The following is a 14180-nucleotide window of genomic DNA, read 5'->3' as shown; positions in this document are numbered from 1 at the left end:
AAAGAAACGTATCCATAACGTTCAAGACTGTGAGTCGTGCAGGATATATGATCGTTCCCGTGCACATATCACATTGTGATTAGCAATATACGTACATGTAACAGTGTAGGACTGGAATCAGGAGGCGTTGAGAGGCGATATATTGATAATCAAGCGAGCAATTTTCATGGGGCCCTGGTCATATGAAATATGTAAATTGTATGCAAGGTTGCTTTGTCACGGTGTTTGACACGGATTGAGAAAGCACCGCTCGTCTTTCTGCTCACCAACAGCAACTCCTTCGGGTTGCTGCGGAGTCAACATGAGTTGTGTATTGTTTCCGCAGGTGACGTCACTGGTGAATGGAAGAGGATGGTTGGGACGTGGATGGACACATCAGAAAGACAACCATCGAGGATGTTTACTGAAAACGTCTCTGACTATTTCTTTGCCATTTTAAATCAATGTCTGTGTTAGATTTCTAGTGCGCGCTCACAGCTTGACGCCGGAGACATCACTGAAGATTTTGACTGATTTGCATCGTAGAAGCTTAGTTCTCTCACCTCAACCCAGACTCCTTACATCCCATACTTGGCACCGTCACACTGCCACAGGCAGCTGCCCTCTCAACATTTTGGTGCGATATGCTCTCTATAAACTCTTCATCCACATCATGGGCAGGTGTTTTTCGGAGTTTCCTATTAGCAAAGTATAGGTTTCGCTCACTGAATACCGCGTCACCTTCCGAGTACTCCCGTCCCACCTTCACTAAGTGTCACGGAGGCAGAAGCTCATTCGGGCTGAGTGGTGGCAATTCGAGCACGGGGAGGAGAAGTGATTTCCCAATGATTTGAAGATGCATACTCAGCGTTAGCGCTTGGTAAATGACTAGCAAATCAACATTGTTCATTTGTTCTTCATTTTCGATCAAGGAGCATTGTAAAGAATGATAAGGCATTGCTGTGAACAAAGAATTATAAAATCCTGGCCTGGACCATGAACGTGAAAAGAGCATTGATATCGCGATGACATAAGACCGTAAGAAATAGGAGAAGGAGTTATCCATCCGGCCCATTGAGCTTGCCCCGCCATTCAATAATATCAAGGCCTTTTGCCATCCCTGATCCAGAGTACCAGGAGTTGCTGTGTTTTTCATTTCTGGCTGTCTAGGAGTTCACGGCTGTTATTATCACAGCGGTGTATATTCTTCCGCAGGCTGATACTGACCTGACTCTCGAGGAACTGTACGAGACCATCAGCACCCTGGAGACTGCACTCCCGGAGGCCGCCTTCATCGTCGCCGGAGACCTTAATAGACCGTGACTGTATAAAGTCTCTCCGAAGCTTTGTCAACACATCCAGGTGAGCTCACGGAGAAATAGCGCACTCGAAACTGCTACTCTCCTCTCCGCCACGCTTACAAAGCGCTCCTTCGCCGCCCATTTGGAAAATCGGATCACTCCTCCAGCATGATGCTGCCAAAGGATAGTCGGAAGCTGAAACTGAAGGCGGCCATAGACATTACCGTCCACTGTTGGCTCGACCAATCGGCCTCCATGTTTCAAGCCCAGGGCATCTGTAGATGTGAACTTCCCATGATTCAGGACATTTCCAAAGACGGGTGTGTAAAAAGGGTCTGAAGCATCATTGGGGACCCGAGTCACCCCAACCACAAACAGTTCCAGCTGCTACCATCCGGGAAACGGTACCGCAGCATATAAACCAGGACCAACAGGCTCCGGGACAGCTTCTTCCACCAGGCCTTCAGACTGATTAATTCATGCGGATGCAGCTTTATTTCCGTTATAATGACTATCCTGTTGTACTTAATATTTAGTATAAATTACTATAAATTACACATTGCATATTTAGACGGAGATATAACGTGAGATATTCTACTCCTCATGTATGTGAGGGATGTAAGTAATAAACTCAAGTCAAATCAATTCAGATCTATTCAGTTGTATTCTATTACAGCACCAGTCGATCCGGAGTTCAAAGTCAATTTCGGTGTCATCTGTAACATGTCTATAGCTATACCTCGTGGAATGCGTGTGTTATTCCAGGAGGCACACATCAAAGTGCGTTGCTTGAATATCCAGCAACTGCAGAATTCCTGTTGGTTGCGTTATTCCAGGGGGATCCGCTTTCCACCCACTTAGCAAACTTAGATACATTACACTCTGTGCCCTTTTCCACATCGTTAATGTACATCGTGTACATCTGTGGGACCAGCACCGACCCCTGCAGGGTAAGAAAATGCTCACCGCTGATTGTTAACTAGCGTAACACCCGCGCATCACAACTCTCTGCTTTGCTCTAGTTAACCAATCTTCTATCTATGCTGATACACCACCCCCAACACTGTGCACCCCTCCATTATGGATAGGACTTTTATGCGGCACCATATCGAACGCCTTCTGGAAATCCAAGTAACTATCACCCATTTGTTCCCCTCTATCCACTGCGCTCGTTAAATCCTCAAAGAACTCCAGTAGGTTCGTCAAACGGGGCCTGCCTTTTCTGAATCCATACCGCGCCTGCCTGATGGATCAGTTTCTTTGTGGGTGATAGATTGAAGCGTTATACCTCTCCCTCCTTCTCAACAACTTACCATAGGGATTGTAACATCAAGTCCCAGTAGCTCTACTACTGTTCAAGAAAGACATCACGAATGCATTCTGTGAAGTCCTCCTCAATTCTGTCACGACTAACTTGATTCACCCAATCTACGCACAAGTTAAAATCCCCCATGATAACTCTTGTTCCATTTTCACATGCCTTAGATATTTCTCTCGTCTATCGGTGGCCGATAGAAAACTCCCACCAATGATTTTTTTCACTTTACAATTCCTAATCTCTGCCCAGATGGATTTAACCTTCTGCTCTTTAGATCGTTTATCATATTTCACAATCGCCATGATATCTTTATCTAAGAGCCCTGCCTCAGCTCCCTTACCTTCTTGCCTATCCTTCCTTATTCCTTGATATCCTGGGAAATTGAATTCGCAATCCCCTTCACCCTACAGCACGTTTCTGTAATGGCCACTAAATCATACCCCTCTGTACTTATTTGTGCCAAAATTTCACTGACCCTGCTTAGAATATGACGGACATTCAGGAAAAAAAGTCCCCTTACACTCATTACACTATTGAAATCTTTTAAACTTTGTTATTTTCCCTTTCGCACTTGACTTGTCTTCACTCCACTCTTACATTTCCCTTGTTTTATCTTTTGCTTTTGCTGTATCTCCATCCAGAATTTTCTCTTTTGCTAGATTCCAAGTGCATCCCGTCCCATTGGTACAGGTCTCTCCTTCCCAATACCGGTACCAGTTCCCCATGAATTCAAACCTACCTCTTCCAAACCAATCCTCGAGTCACGCATTTAACTCTCCAATCTTCTTGGCCCTCTGCCAATTTGCCGTGGCTCTGGTGCTAATGCAGATATTACCACCCTTTCGTTTCTGTTTTTTACTTTAGTCCCCAGCTGCCCAAAAACGCTCAGTAGAAAACCCTTCTTCGTTCTGCCTGAGTCGCTGCTACCCACATGGACCAGGCCAACGGGATATTTTCCCTCCCACTGCAAATTCCTTTGCTGGATGGAAACGGTCCCGCACCCGGACACCAGGCAGGCAACAGAGCTTTGGCGACGCTCTGTCCCCGCGACAGGGAACTCTGTCTATTGCTCTTGCTGCATTATCCTCAATTACCACTACATTTCTGTTCTCTCCCGTCATGAATGGCACGCTGATCTGCGGTGCCACGGTTAGGTTGCGCATCCTTCCTTCAGCCCCTACTCTCCTCCAAACTGGGAGCAAAGATCTCAGTCCTATTGGACAGGCTGAAGGGCTGAGGCTCCTCCAGCACTGTCTCTCCAATCCCACTACCCACCTCAGTGGGAGTCACACCCTCTTGTTCCTGACCACCGGCCAAAACCTCACTGTTTGGATGTTTCAATCTGCAGCGTGGCTTATTCGACTTCGAGCCGAATCGCTGACACCATTGGGAGAGACACGGAGAGATCCCTCGAGGACAGAGGCCTCCGACTGCCGTCGATCTTTCAGGAAAAGGTGCGTCCCTATTGCAAAGCGTCAGCACTAACCCCAATATTGCGCCCTGACACTCGTGTAGGGCAGGATCAGTATCAGTAACCCTAACCCTAATTCTCCTCCCCCCCCCATCTCGTTCTTCTCTGTCTCTCTCACTCTATCTATCTCACCCTATTTATCGATCCATCTCTCTAAAACGTTTACACAGTCTCCAATGTGTGCTGGACAATCCCATATTTTGACGACATTGAAGTTTCTCAACTCCAAACTTGTCCACTTAACTTCTCTGCATTGCCATCTCTCAAAGCGAGGAAGTTTATTGCAGGCAAATTAATTACGAATCATTCTGCCCATTACCTTTTCAGCGATACTCCGTGACTGGTTATTTTTTCCCATAAGTAAATATTCTTCCATACAAGTAGATTTTAAACCAGTAAAACACGTAGGCTAAATTCCTTCGCGACAACTATCACAGAACCGCATGAGATCAGCCATTAAATTACAGCGTCACACAACATGGAAGTGGGGTATTCGTTTCATATTGTCCGTGTCTGTCCTAATTAAATTGTCTGGTGAAACCCAGTTTCCAGGCCGAGCTCCACAACATTCCTAGACCTGGTATTTCATAAGTTCATCTGGCCATTCGCTTTATACTGCCAAATTTGGATGTGCATCTCATAAACCTCCACCTTAATCTGTACTTCTGGCAGAAAAGTAATTCTCCCATTTCCCTTCCACATGCCGTTTCTCTCCTCAGCTGAATCGCATGGCGTCCGATTATAGATTAACCTGTCTGTTTATTTCTCAAGCGATAAAATAAAAAAAAAAATGAGACATCTTGCGAAACTTCGCTGAAGCAGCCCAGATTACAAATTCACTACTGGATATTTATCAGCAGTGATAAAGTTACTAAGGGAGAACTTTGAAAGTCATCCTGTGGGCATCATAAAAACCTAAAGTTAATATTTAATTCTGAACAGAGATCAAACTACATTGACAACTAATCCACAAGCTGACAATGCGATTTCAGGTCGGAAAACATGATTTGTTTGGATTTTTAATTCCATCCAAAGTCCACCTCGTTACAGTTATTAGTTCATAAATATGTACAACGAGGCCTGCAGTCGACATTCAGTCTTATACCCACAATAACCTTTTCGGAAGATGATTAGTGATTTGTTAGCGGCATCTGCTCGATTTTCCGGACTGCTCAATGCGACAATTGAACAATTAGAGCACTATCACAATTGAGAGGTTAGAGCGGAGGTTTATTGGAAGTATGCAGAATTATCAGCGATAGAGAGAGGCTAATTGTTAGTTGGCACTTTTGGTGAGACTACAATAGAGGTCACGGATTCAGGGTAAATGCTGAAATTTTAGATGGATAACCATTTTCTGCCATATACTGTATGTAATAACCCTGGTACCCAAACCTTAAATACGTGGATGCATTATTTTGAGGTAACACGTCTGTCGTTTCCATGAGGGTACAATCGAAGCCAGCAGGGTAGATGATCAGGTGATACTGCCTTTCGGTAAAGAGCAGATACCAATCGATCATGCCAAAGGTGGATAACTCCAACAGGCTTCATTTGTCGTGCAAACTATTTCTTTCTGTTGGCCCATAAGCTGGGGAACATTTGGGTTGATTCACAATAGGGTTTTAGGAAGTCTGCAATGAAATCAGGCGCTTGGGAGGCAGAATTCTACCTGTTAAACAATAGGTCGTGAGTCTGTAATCACTTACGTTGCAATTAGACCATAATAAAATCATAAGACTATACGATATAGGAGCAGAAGTAGGCCATTCGGTCCATCGAGTCTACTCCGCTATTCAATCATGTGTTGTTCCAATTATTCCAGTTATCCCCACTCCAATGCCTTCACCCCATACCCTTTGATGTCCTGGCTAATCAAGAATATATCTATCTCTCTCTTAAATACACCCAATGACTTGGCCTCCACTGCCGCTCGAGTCAACGAATTCCACAGATATAGCACGATCTGACTAAAGTAATTTCTCCGCTTCTCAGTTCTAAATGGACGTCCTGCAATCCAGAAGTCGTCGCCTACCACGGGGAATAACATTGCCATATCTAATCTGTTCAGGCCTGTTGACATTCGGAATGTTTCTATGAGATCACCCATCCCCCACCCCCTGGCCCCTCGTTCTCCTGAGCTCCAGGGAATACAGTCTAAGAGGTGCCAGAGGTTCCTCATGCGGTAACCCTTTCATTTCTGGAATCATTCTCGTGAATCTTCTCTGAACTCTCTCCAATGTCAGTATATCTTTTCTAAAACAAGGAGCCTAAAACTGCACACAATACTCACGGTGTGATCTCACCAGTGCCTTATAGAGCCTCATCATCACATCCCTGCTCTTATATTCTATACTTCCAGAAATGAAGGCCAATATTGCATTCTCCTTCTTTTCAACCGACTCAACCTGGAGGTTCATATTTCGGGTATCTTGCACAAGGAGCAGCAAGACCCTTTGCATCTCTGCATGTTGAATTCTCCCCCCATCTAAATAATCGTCTGCCTGTTTGTTTCTTCCACCAAAGTACATGACCAAAGGATTCGTTTATTCTCACTCTGTCTTCTGCGATCAGCCCATGGTCCACACATGCTAGAAACTTCCCTGTCACTCCATGTGCTCTTATCTTGCTAGGCAGCCTCATGTGTAGCATCTTGTCAAAGGCCTTCTGAAAATCTAAGTAAACCAGGTCTACCGCATCTCTCTTGTCTACCCTGCTGTTAATTTCATCAAAGAATTGCAGTAGGTCTCTCAGGCGGGATTTTCCTTTCAGGAAACCATGCTGGCTTTGGCCTATCTTGTCATGTCCCTACAGGTACTCCGTATCTCATCCCAAACAATCGATTACAATAACTTTCCAACCACTGATGTCAGGCTAACAGGTCTATCGTCTCCTTTCTGCTGCCTCCTACCGTCTTATATCGCGGAATATCTTTTCAATTTTCCAGCCGCCCGGTACAGTGCCAGAATCCATCAATTCTTGAAAGATGCGTGGTTTATTATAGACTACAGAGACGTTTTCACAGTTTACTGGTGATTCCAGAAGATGGGAAAGATTCTTTCAAAATCTCCAATGAATCGCTTTTTACCTCCAGGCAAGACGGTACGCGTTGACCCAGAGACTGGTATTTACCGTAGAACTAGTAGGAAAGCTCTTGCAGAATGGTATAACAGAAAGACGACCAACGGAGAAGCTTGTAGGCGACCTAATCACTAAATGCCTCGTTGAATCAGAGGATGAGGAGCTGGGGGTGTGATAAACGTCACTTTATGCAACCCCGCCCCCCACCCAACCCAATAAATGTTGAAGATATTCAGAAACCTCTCCAAGCTGACTTGCGGAGGGTGGGACGAGCTGTGGAAAGACAGACTCGATGCTAGATAATGAATTTGGGCTCCTGCGTAATTGAGGATGCAGCTGAGCGCCGTCAAGTGACGAGGTGACTTCAGTTGCCGGAAATCACAAGTAATGGACACGGGAAGGCATCCGCTGGGGGACAGGGAGATCTCAAGGAATGGACGATTCGATGGCGTCCCGGATGAGAGGTTCTGTCGGTGTCTGGTGAATAGGAGTTGATGCTGTAAGTACAAGCACTCCAGCTTTCTCGAAGATCTCAGCAACAGCTTTTTGCACATTTGAATGATTTAATTCTAATCGCTCCTCTTGTTTTTATCTTATTCTTTCTTCTTTAAGAACTCTTTGGTTAAGTTGAATTTAACCAAAAATATGCCTATTATAAATGTGCCTTTCTTATAAATGTCTACATTGTACAATCTGTTATATCCTACCGACGCATAATTGCAAGTGGACACAGTATTCGCTCAGATTGGGGCGCGAGTGGTTAGGCAGAAATTAGGCAGAAGGCTGAAGAACAGGACCTCAGGGGTGGCGTTCTCAGGATTGCTGCCAGCGCTACGTGACAGAGATGGTAAGAATTGCAGGAGATGGCAGTTGAATGCGTGGCTGAGGAGTTGGTGCAGGGGGCAGGGTTTTAGATTTTTAGATCATTGGGATCTCTTCTCGGGAAGGTGGGACCTGTACAGATTGGCTGCGGGGGGGGGGCAATACCCTTGCAGGTAGGTTTGTTAGCATGGTTCGGGAGAGTTTAAACTAATTTGCGAGGGGGATGGGACCCAGAGCGATAGAGCAGTGAAGGAAGTGCATGGAGTAAAGCCAGATCTAACATACAGAGAAGCTTTGAGGAAAGAGAAGCAGAATAAACGGTGTAAAGACAGTAAGGTAGAAGGGCTGAAATGTGTGTACCTCAATGCAAGAAGCATCAGGAACAAAGGTGATGAACTGAGAGCTTGGGTACATACATGGAATTATGATGTAGTGGCCATTACAGAGACTTGGCTGGCGCCAGGGCAGGAATGGTTTCTCAATATCCCTGGATTTCAGTGCTTTAAAAGGGATAGAGAGGGCGTAAAAAGGGGAGGAGGGGTGGCATTACTGGTCAGGGTACGAGTACAGCTACAGAAAAGGTGGGTAATGTAGCAGGATCCTCTTTTGAGTCAATATGGGTGGAAGTCAGGAAGAGGAAGGGAGCAGTTATTCTACTGGGGGTATTCTATAGGCCCCCTGGTAGCAGCAAAGATACAGAGGAGCAGACTGGGAGGCAGATTTTGGAAAGGTGCAAAAATAACAGGGTTGTTATCGTGGGTGACTTTAACTTTCCTAATATTGATTGGCACCTGATTAGTTCAAGGGTTTAGATGGGGCAGAGTTTGTTAAGTGTGTCCAGGATGGATTCTTGTCACAGTATGTGGACAGGCCGACCAGGGGGAATGCCATATTAGATCTAGTACTAGGTAATGAACCGGGTCAGGTCACAGATCTCTCAGTAGGTGAGCACCTGGGGGACAGTGACCACCGCTCCCTGGCCTTTATAATTATCATGGAAAAAGAGAGAATCAAAGAGGACAGGAACATTTTTAATTGGGGAAAGGCAAATTATGAGGCTATAAGGCTAGAACTTGCGGATGTGAATTGGGACGATGTTTTTGCAGGGAAATATACTATGGACATGTGATCGATGTTTACAGATCTCTTTCGGGTTGTAAGGGATAAATTTGTCCCGGTGAGGAAGATAAAGAATGGTAGGGTGAAGGAACTATGGGTGACAAGTGAGGTGGAAAATCTAGTCAGGTGGAAGAAGGCAGCATACATGGCGTTTGGGAAGCAAGATCAGATGGGTCTATTGAGGAATATAGGGAAGCAAGAATGGAGCTTAAGAAGGGGCTGAGAAGAGCAAGAAGGGGGCATGAGAAGGCCTTGGCGAGTAGGGTAAAGGAAAACCCCAAGGCATTCTTCAATTATGTGAAGAAAAAAAGGATGACAGGAGTGAAGGTAGGACCGATTAGAGATAAAGGTGGGAAGATGTGCCTGGAGGCTGTGGAAGTGAGCGAGGTCCTCAATGAGTACTTCTCTTCGGTATTCACCAATGAGAGGGAACTTGATGATGGTGAGGACAATATGAGTGAGGTTGATGTTCTGGAGCATGTTGATATTAAGGGAGAGGAGGTGTTGGAGTTGTTAAAATGCATTAAGACAGATAAGTCCCCGGGGCCTGACGAAATGTTCCCCAGGCTGCTCCACGAGGCGAGAGAAGAGATTGCTGAGCCTCTGGCTAGGATCTTTATGTCCTTGTTGTCCACGAGAATGGTACCGCAGGATTGGAGGGAGGCGAATGTTGTTCTCTTGTTCGAAAAAGGTAGTAGGGATAGTCCGGGTAATTACAGACCAGTGAGCCTTACGTCTGTGGTGGGAAAGCTGTTGGAAAAGATTCTTGGAGATAGGATCTCAAGGCATTTAGAGAATCATGGTCTGATCAGGGACAGTCAGCATGGCTTTGTGAAGGGCAGATCGTGTCTAACAAGCCTGATAGAGTTCTTTGAGAAGGTGACCAGACATATAGATGAGGGTAGTGCAGTGGATGTGATCTATATGGATTTTAGTAAGGCATTTGACAAGGTTCCACATGGTAGGCTTATTCAGAAAGTTAGAAGGCATGGGATCCAGGGAAGATTGGCCAGGATGATTCAGAATTGACTTGCCTGCAGAAGGCAGAGGGTGGTGGTAGAGGGAGTATATTCAGATTGGAGGATTGTGACCAGTGGTGTCCCACAACGATCTGTTCTGGGACCTCTACTTTTCGTGATTTTTATTAACGACATGGATGCGTGGGTAGAAGGGTGGGTTGGCAAATTTGCAGACGACACAAAGGTTGGTAGTGTTGTAGATAGTGTAGAGGATTGTCAAGTATTGCAGAGAGACATTGATAGGATGCAGAAGTGGGCTGAGAAGTATCAGATGGAGTTCAACCCGGAGAAGCGTGAGGTGGTACACTTTGGAAGGACAAACTCCAAGACAGAGTACAAAGTAAATGGCAGAATACTTGGTAGTGTGGAGGAGCAGAGGGATCTCGGGGTACATGTCCACAGATCCCTGAAAATTGCCTCACAGGTGGATAGGGTAGTGAAGAAAGCTAATGGGATGTTAGCTTTCATAAGTCGAGGGATAGAGTTTAAGAGTCGCGATGTAATGATGCAGCTCTATAAAGCTCTGGTTAGGCCACACTTGGAGTACTGTGTCCAGTTCTGGTCACCTCACTATAGGAAGGATGTGGAAACATTGGAAAGGGTACAGAGGAGATTTACCAGGATGCTGCCTGCTTTAGAATGTATGCATTATGATCAGAGATTAAGGGAGCTAGGGCTTTACTCTTTGGAGAGAAGGAGGATGAGAGGAGACATGATAGAGGTCTACAAGATAAAAAGAGGAATAGATAGAGTGGATAGCCAGCGCCTCTTCCCCAGGCACCACTGCTCAATACAAGAGGACATGGCTTTAAGGTAAGGGGTGGGAAGTTCAAGGGGGATATTAGAGGAAGGTTTTTCACTCAGAGAGTGATTGGTGCGTGGAATGCACTGCCTGAGTCAGTGCTGGAGGCAGATACACTAGTGAAGTTTAAGAGACTACTAGACAGGTATATGTAGGAATCTAAGGTGGGGGCTCATTTGGGAGACAGGGTCTGAGCGTCGGCAGAACATTGTGGGCCGAAGGGCCTGTACCGTGCTGTACTATTCTATGTTCTATGTTCCATGTAAACATCCCGGATCTCCGGGTCTGGCGGGGCTCAACTCTTGTCGACCGTAGACGAACGGAGTTGGCGAAAGCTGTTTTATTTTTTTTTCCCCTCTGACTCAGTTGGCCTGTTAACGAGCCGAGTTTCCGGAGCAGCCTGGTAAAAGAGAATTTCACTCGTTTGTCTGTAAGTGTACAGTTCGACCAGAAATGGTGAGGATCCGGATTTTATTGACCACGCCTCCACTGAAACTGTGCAATATGAAGGTCTCCGGTGCACACAAGATCTTATAAAAATGGAGCTTATAACGGCATTTATGATGGACTGCAGAGGAGATTTCAGTTTTCCGGGTGATGACAGAAGACGGAAGTAAGACTGTCAAAATTCTCCACCGGTATCACCTTTACCTCTCAGCCAGACGGTTGGTGTTGACCCAGAGCCTGGTAGAAGGTGGAGAATTGAAAGGCAATCAACGCCTTATGACTAAATGTTGTGCAGAATGAGGAACTGGGAGAGTGGTAAACTTTACTTTATGTAACATCCTCTCCCCAATAAATGTTGAAGATATTCCGGGACCTCTCCGCCCTGACTCAGAGGGATCGGGGTGATGGTTGCGGAGGGACTGACTAGCAGTAGACAGACAGACTCTATGCAAGGCAATGTAGGGCTATCTATGTTCCAGCTGTAGGTCGATGGGACTATTCCGATAAATGGTTTGTCACGGACGAGATGGATAGCAGCGCTTGTTTTTGTACTGCGCTGTGCTTTGACTCTGTGACTCCGTGATGTGGAGACCAGAGCCGCTGACGGATGTGATCGAGTCCACGACCCTTTGCAATCTCTGACGATGCCGTCTACCAGCCGCGTGTGAAAGCAGTCAGAATACTCCCCACCCTGCGTCTGTAGACATGTTCTCGTCTTTTGTGACATGTCAAATCTCTTCAAACTCCTCATAACATACAACCGCTGATGTGCCTTTCTTTGTGAAATTATAAATATCTGAGGCCAAACAGAGATCCTCTCAGAAGCTCCCGCCAAGAAACTTAAAGCTGCTCTCCACTTCCGGGAGGACGGGTGTCTGTTCGCTTGAATTCTCCTTCGTGAAGTCCACAGTACATTCCTTCGTCTCGCTGTCTTGCTGTGCGGCATCACTCACCAGTCTATCTATCTGGCAGGTAAGTAGTATTCAGAAAAATGTCATGGGAGCTGGTAGAGGATGAAATAAGAGGAGCGAGGACGGAACGGCCTTCTCCTTCTTCCGCGTTTTAGGTTCGTTCATTCCCCTCGACTCGTTCTCGCTCGGCGACCCATTCAGCCCCGCCTTGTCAGATGACGGGCTGCAGTAATCCGGCGCGGAGACCAGGAAGTGCGGCTCAGTCTCTGAGTGTAACAGACACAGGCGCTGCTCTCTCGGGATGGCGGGGTTGTCCTTCTCAGCGCCTGTTCTTTGGCTCTTCATTCCTGCGGGTCACTGTCACAGGAATGTCCGCTCAGTCAATCAGGATGGTGGACAGTTGTTGAGAAAGCTGGGCGGGGAGCTTTGCTGACTGACACTAAATGAACGGGACGATGGCTTCTTCGGCGGGTGATGAAGAGAGAGTAAGGCCGAGAGAACCAGCGGTAGGTCTCCATCCAACCGGAATGTTAATTTATTCTCCGCGTCAAATCGACCCACTAGGTACGACGACGCGGACTTTCTCGGGAGCCTGACGCGCACCTTTCCCAAAATGTAACTGCACATCGCGGCAACGCAGACCGCAAAGACTGTGATTGGTCCGCTTGGTAGCATCGCATTTCCTCCTACGCTGCCGTCGCTTCCCATTGGGCGACTGAAGAGCAGGGAAGGAACTCTGGCTGCAATGCTTTCCGTAAAGCTGAACAGGCCTCCGAAATTATGGAGGACACTTTTCCCTTTTACAGAAAAAGACGTTCGCTGTAAACTTGTTTACCCTAGAAAGACTACCATGAACATTAAGGCTTGCACGGGCAGGTGTGTGCGCATGCGTGGCGTGCCCGAATTACCGAACGACGCAGACTCACCAACGCACAGGTATAAATGCTCACAATGCGCGTCGGCCATTTCCGTAGGTTACGGCGACAATTTGAAGCGGAAGTATCAGCCAGCGCCGTGAGTACAGGGACAGTGCCACCTCTTGGATGATCTGAGCTAAAACTTTGTGCCCATTTGACTGGTTTAGTTATAATGGCCACTTCTATTGTATTCGTTTCCTTTGTTTCTTCTTGAATAACTGTTTCCTTAAGTCGGCATTCATAAATTTTAGATTTTTATTGTATGCAGTGTCCTAACTGTTATTCCCTGTTGACGGGGAGTTACAAGTGGACAGCATTTACACAGTAGTCGCAGAAATTGGGGGGCAGATGGTTGAAACATTCGGGCTCTCCCGGTCTGGTGGGTCCCAAGTCACATCGACGCAGGACGTACTGAGCCGGCTAAAGGCGGCTTTCTCACTGCTGAGTCCATTGGTTTGTTAACGAGGGGGTGACCAACCGTGTTTCTGGAGGCGCCCGCTAAAAGGGCGCTTCTCTCATTTGTCTGTAGTGATCCACTCATGTCTCGGATGCGAACTCACATGGGCGCCTTTTTCAGTCGACCCAGGGGGAGTCTGCGACATCTTCACTCTCAGGCCCTGATTTCTGCCTCACTCCATGATTCTGGGGAGATTTCAACAACATCTCACGGTGGCTGTTTTTCTTTGCTCCGTTTGGTCCTATCAAAGCACATTTATGTCACCAGATACAACACTGGGGTCCATTTTCCTGCGGCATTCTCAGTAAATCTACGGAATAATAACCGCAACAGAACCAGTGAAACTCCGCTCCAACTCGGTGTTCAACCAGTGTGCAAAAGAGAATAAACTGTGGAAATAATAAACGAAAGACAGGATAATAATAACTAATCAATACGCATGGACGGGACGGAGATGAAGGACTCTCTATGTTCCAGCTCTGGCTCCAGAAGACCAGAAGACCAGAAGCCGTGACGTCAGAATTGGACCATCCCAC

At 46.4% G+C, this 14180-nt stretch overlaps 1 protein-coding gene across 1 annotated transcript in view; it reads left to right on the top strand.

Annotated features, from left to right (window-relative positions):
- LOC140207877 (cell adhesion molecule CEACAM3-like) overlaps positions 1-1864 on the top strand; it is a 39678-nt gene extending 37814 nt beyond the window's left edge. Inside the window, exon 13 of the mRNA XM_072276422.1 lies at positions 326-1864. Within this exon, the coding sequence (XP_072132523.1) occupies positions 326-329 (4 nt within the window). The 3' untranslated portion in view covers positions 330-1864. The remainder of the gene's footprint in view (positions 1-325) is intronic.
- Positions 1865-14180: the final 12316 nt, after the last annotated feature.

Source organism: Mobula birostris, chromosome 13 (assembly GCF_030028105.1).
Source record: "Mobula birostris isolate sMobBir1 chromosome 13, sMobBir1.hap1, whole genome shotgun sequence".
Lineage (NCBI taxonomy): Eukaryota > Metazoa > Chordata > Chondrichthyes > Myliobatiformes > Myliobatidae > Mobula > Mobula birostris.
Note: the sequence above shows the minus strand (reverse complement) of the source record. Positions and strands in the feature narration are given on the sequence as shown.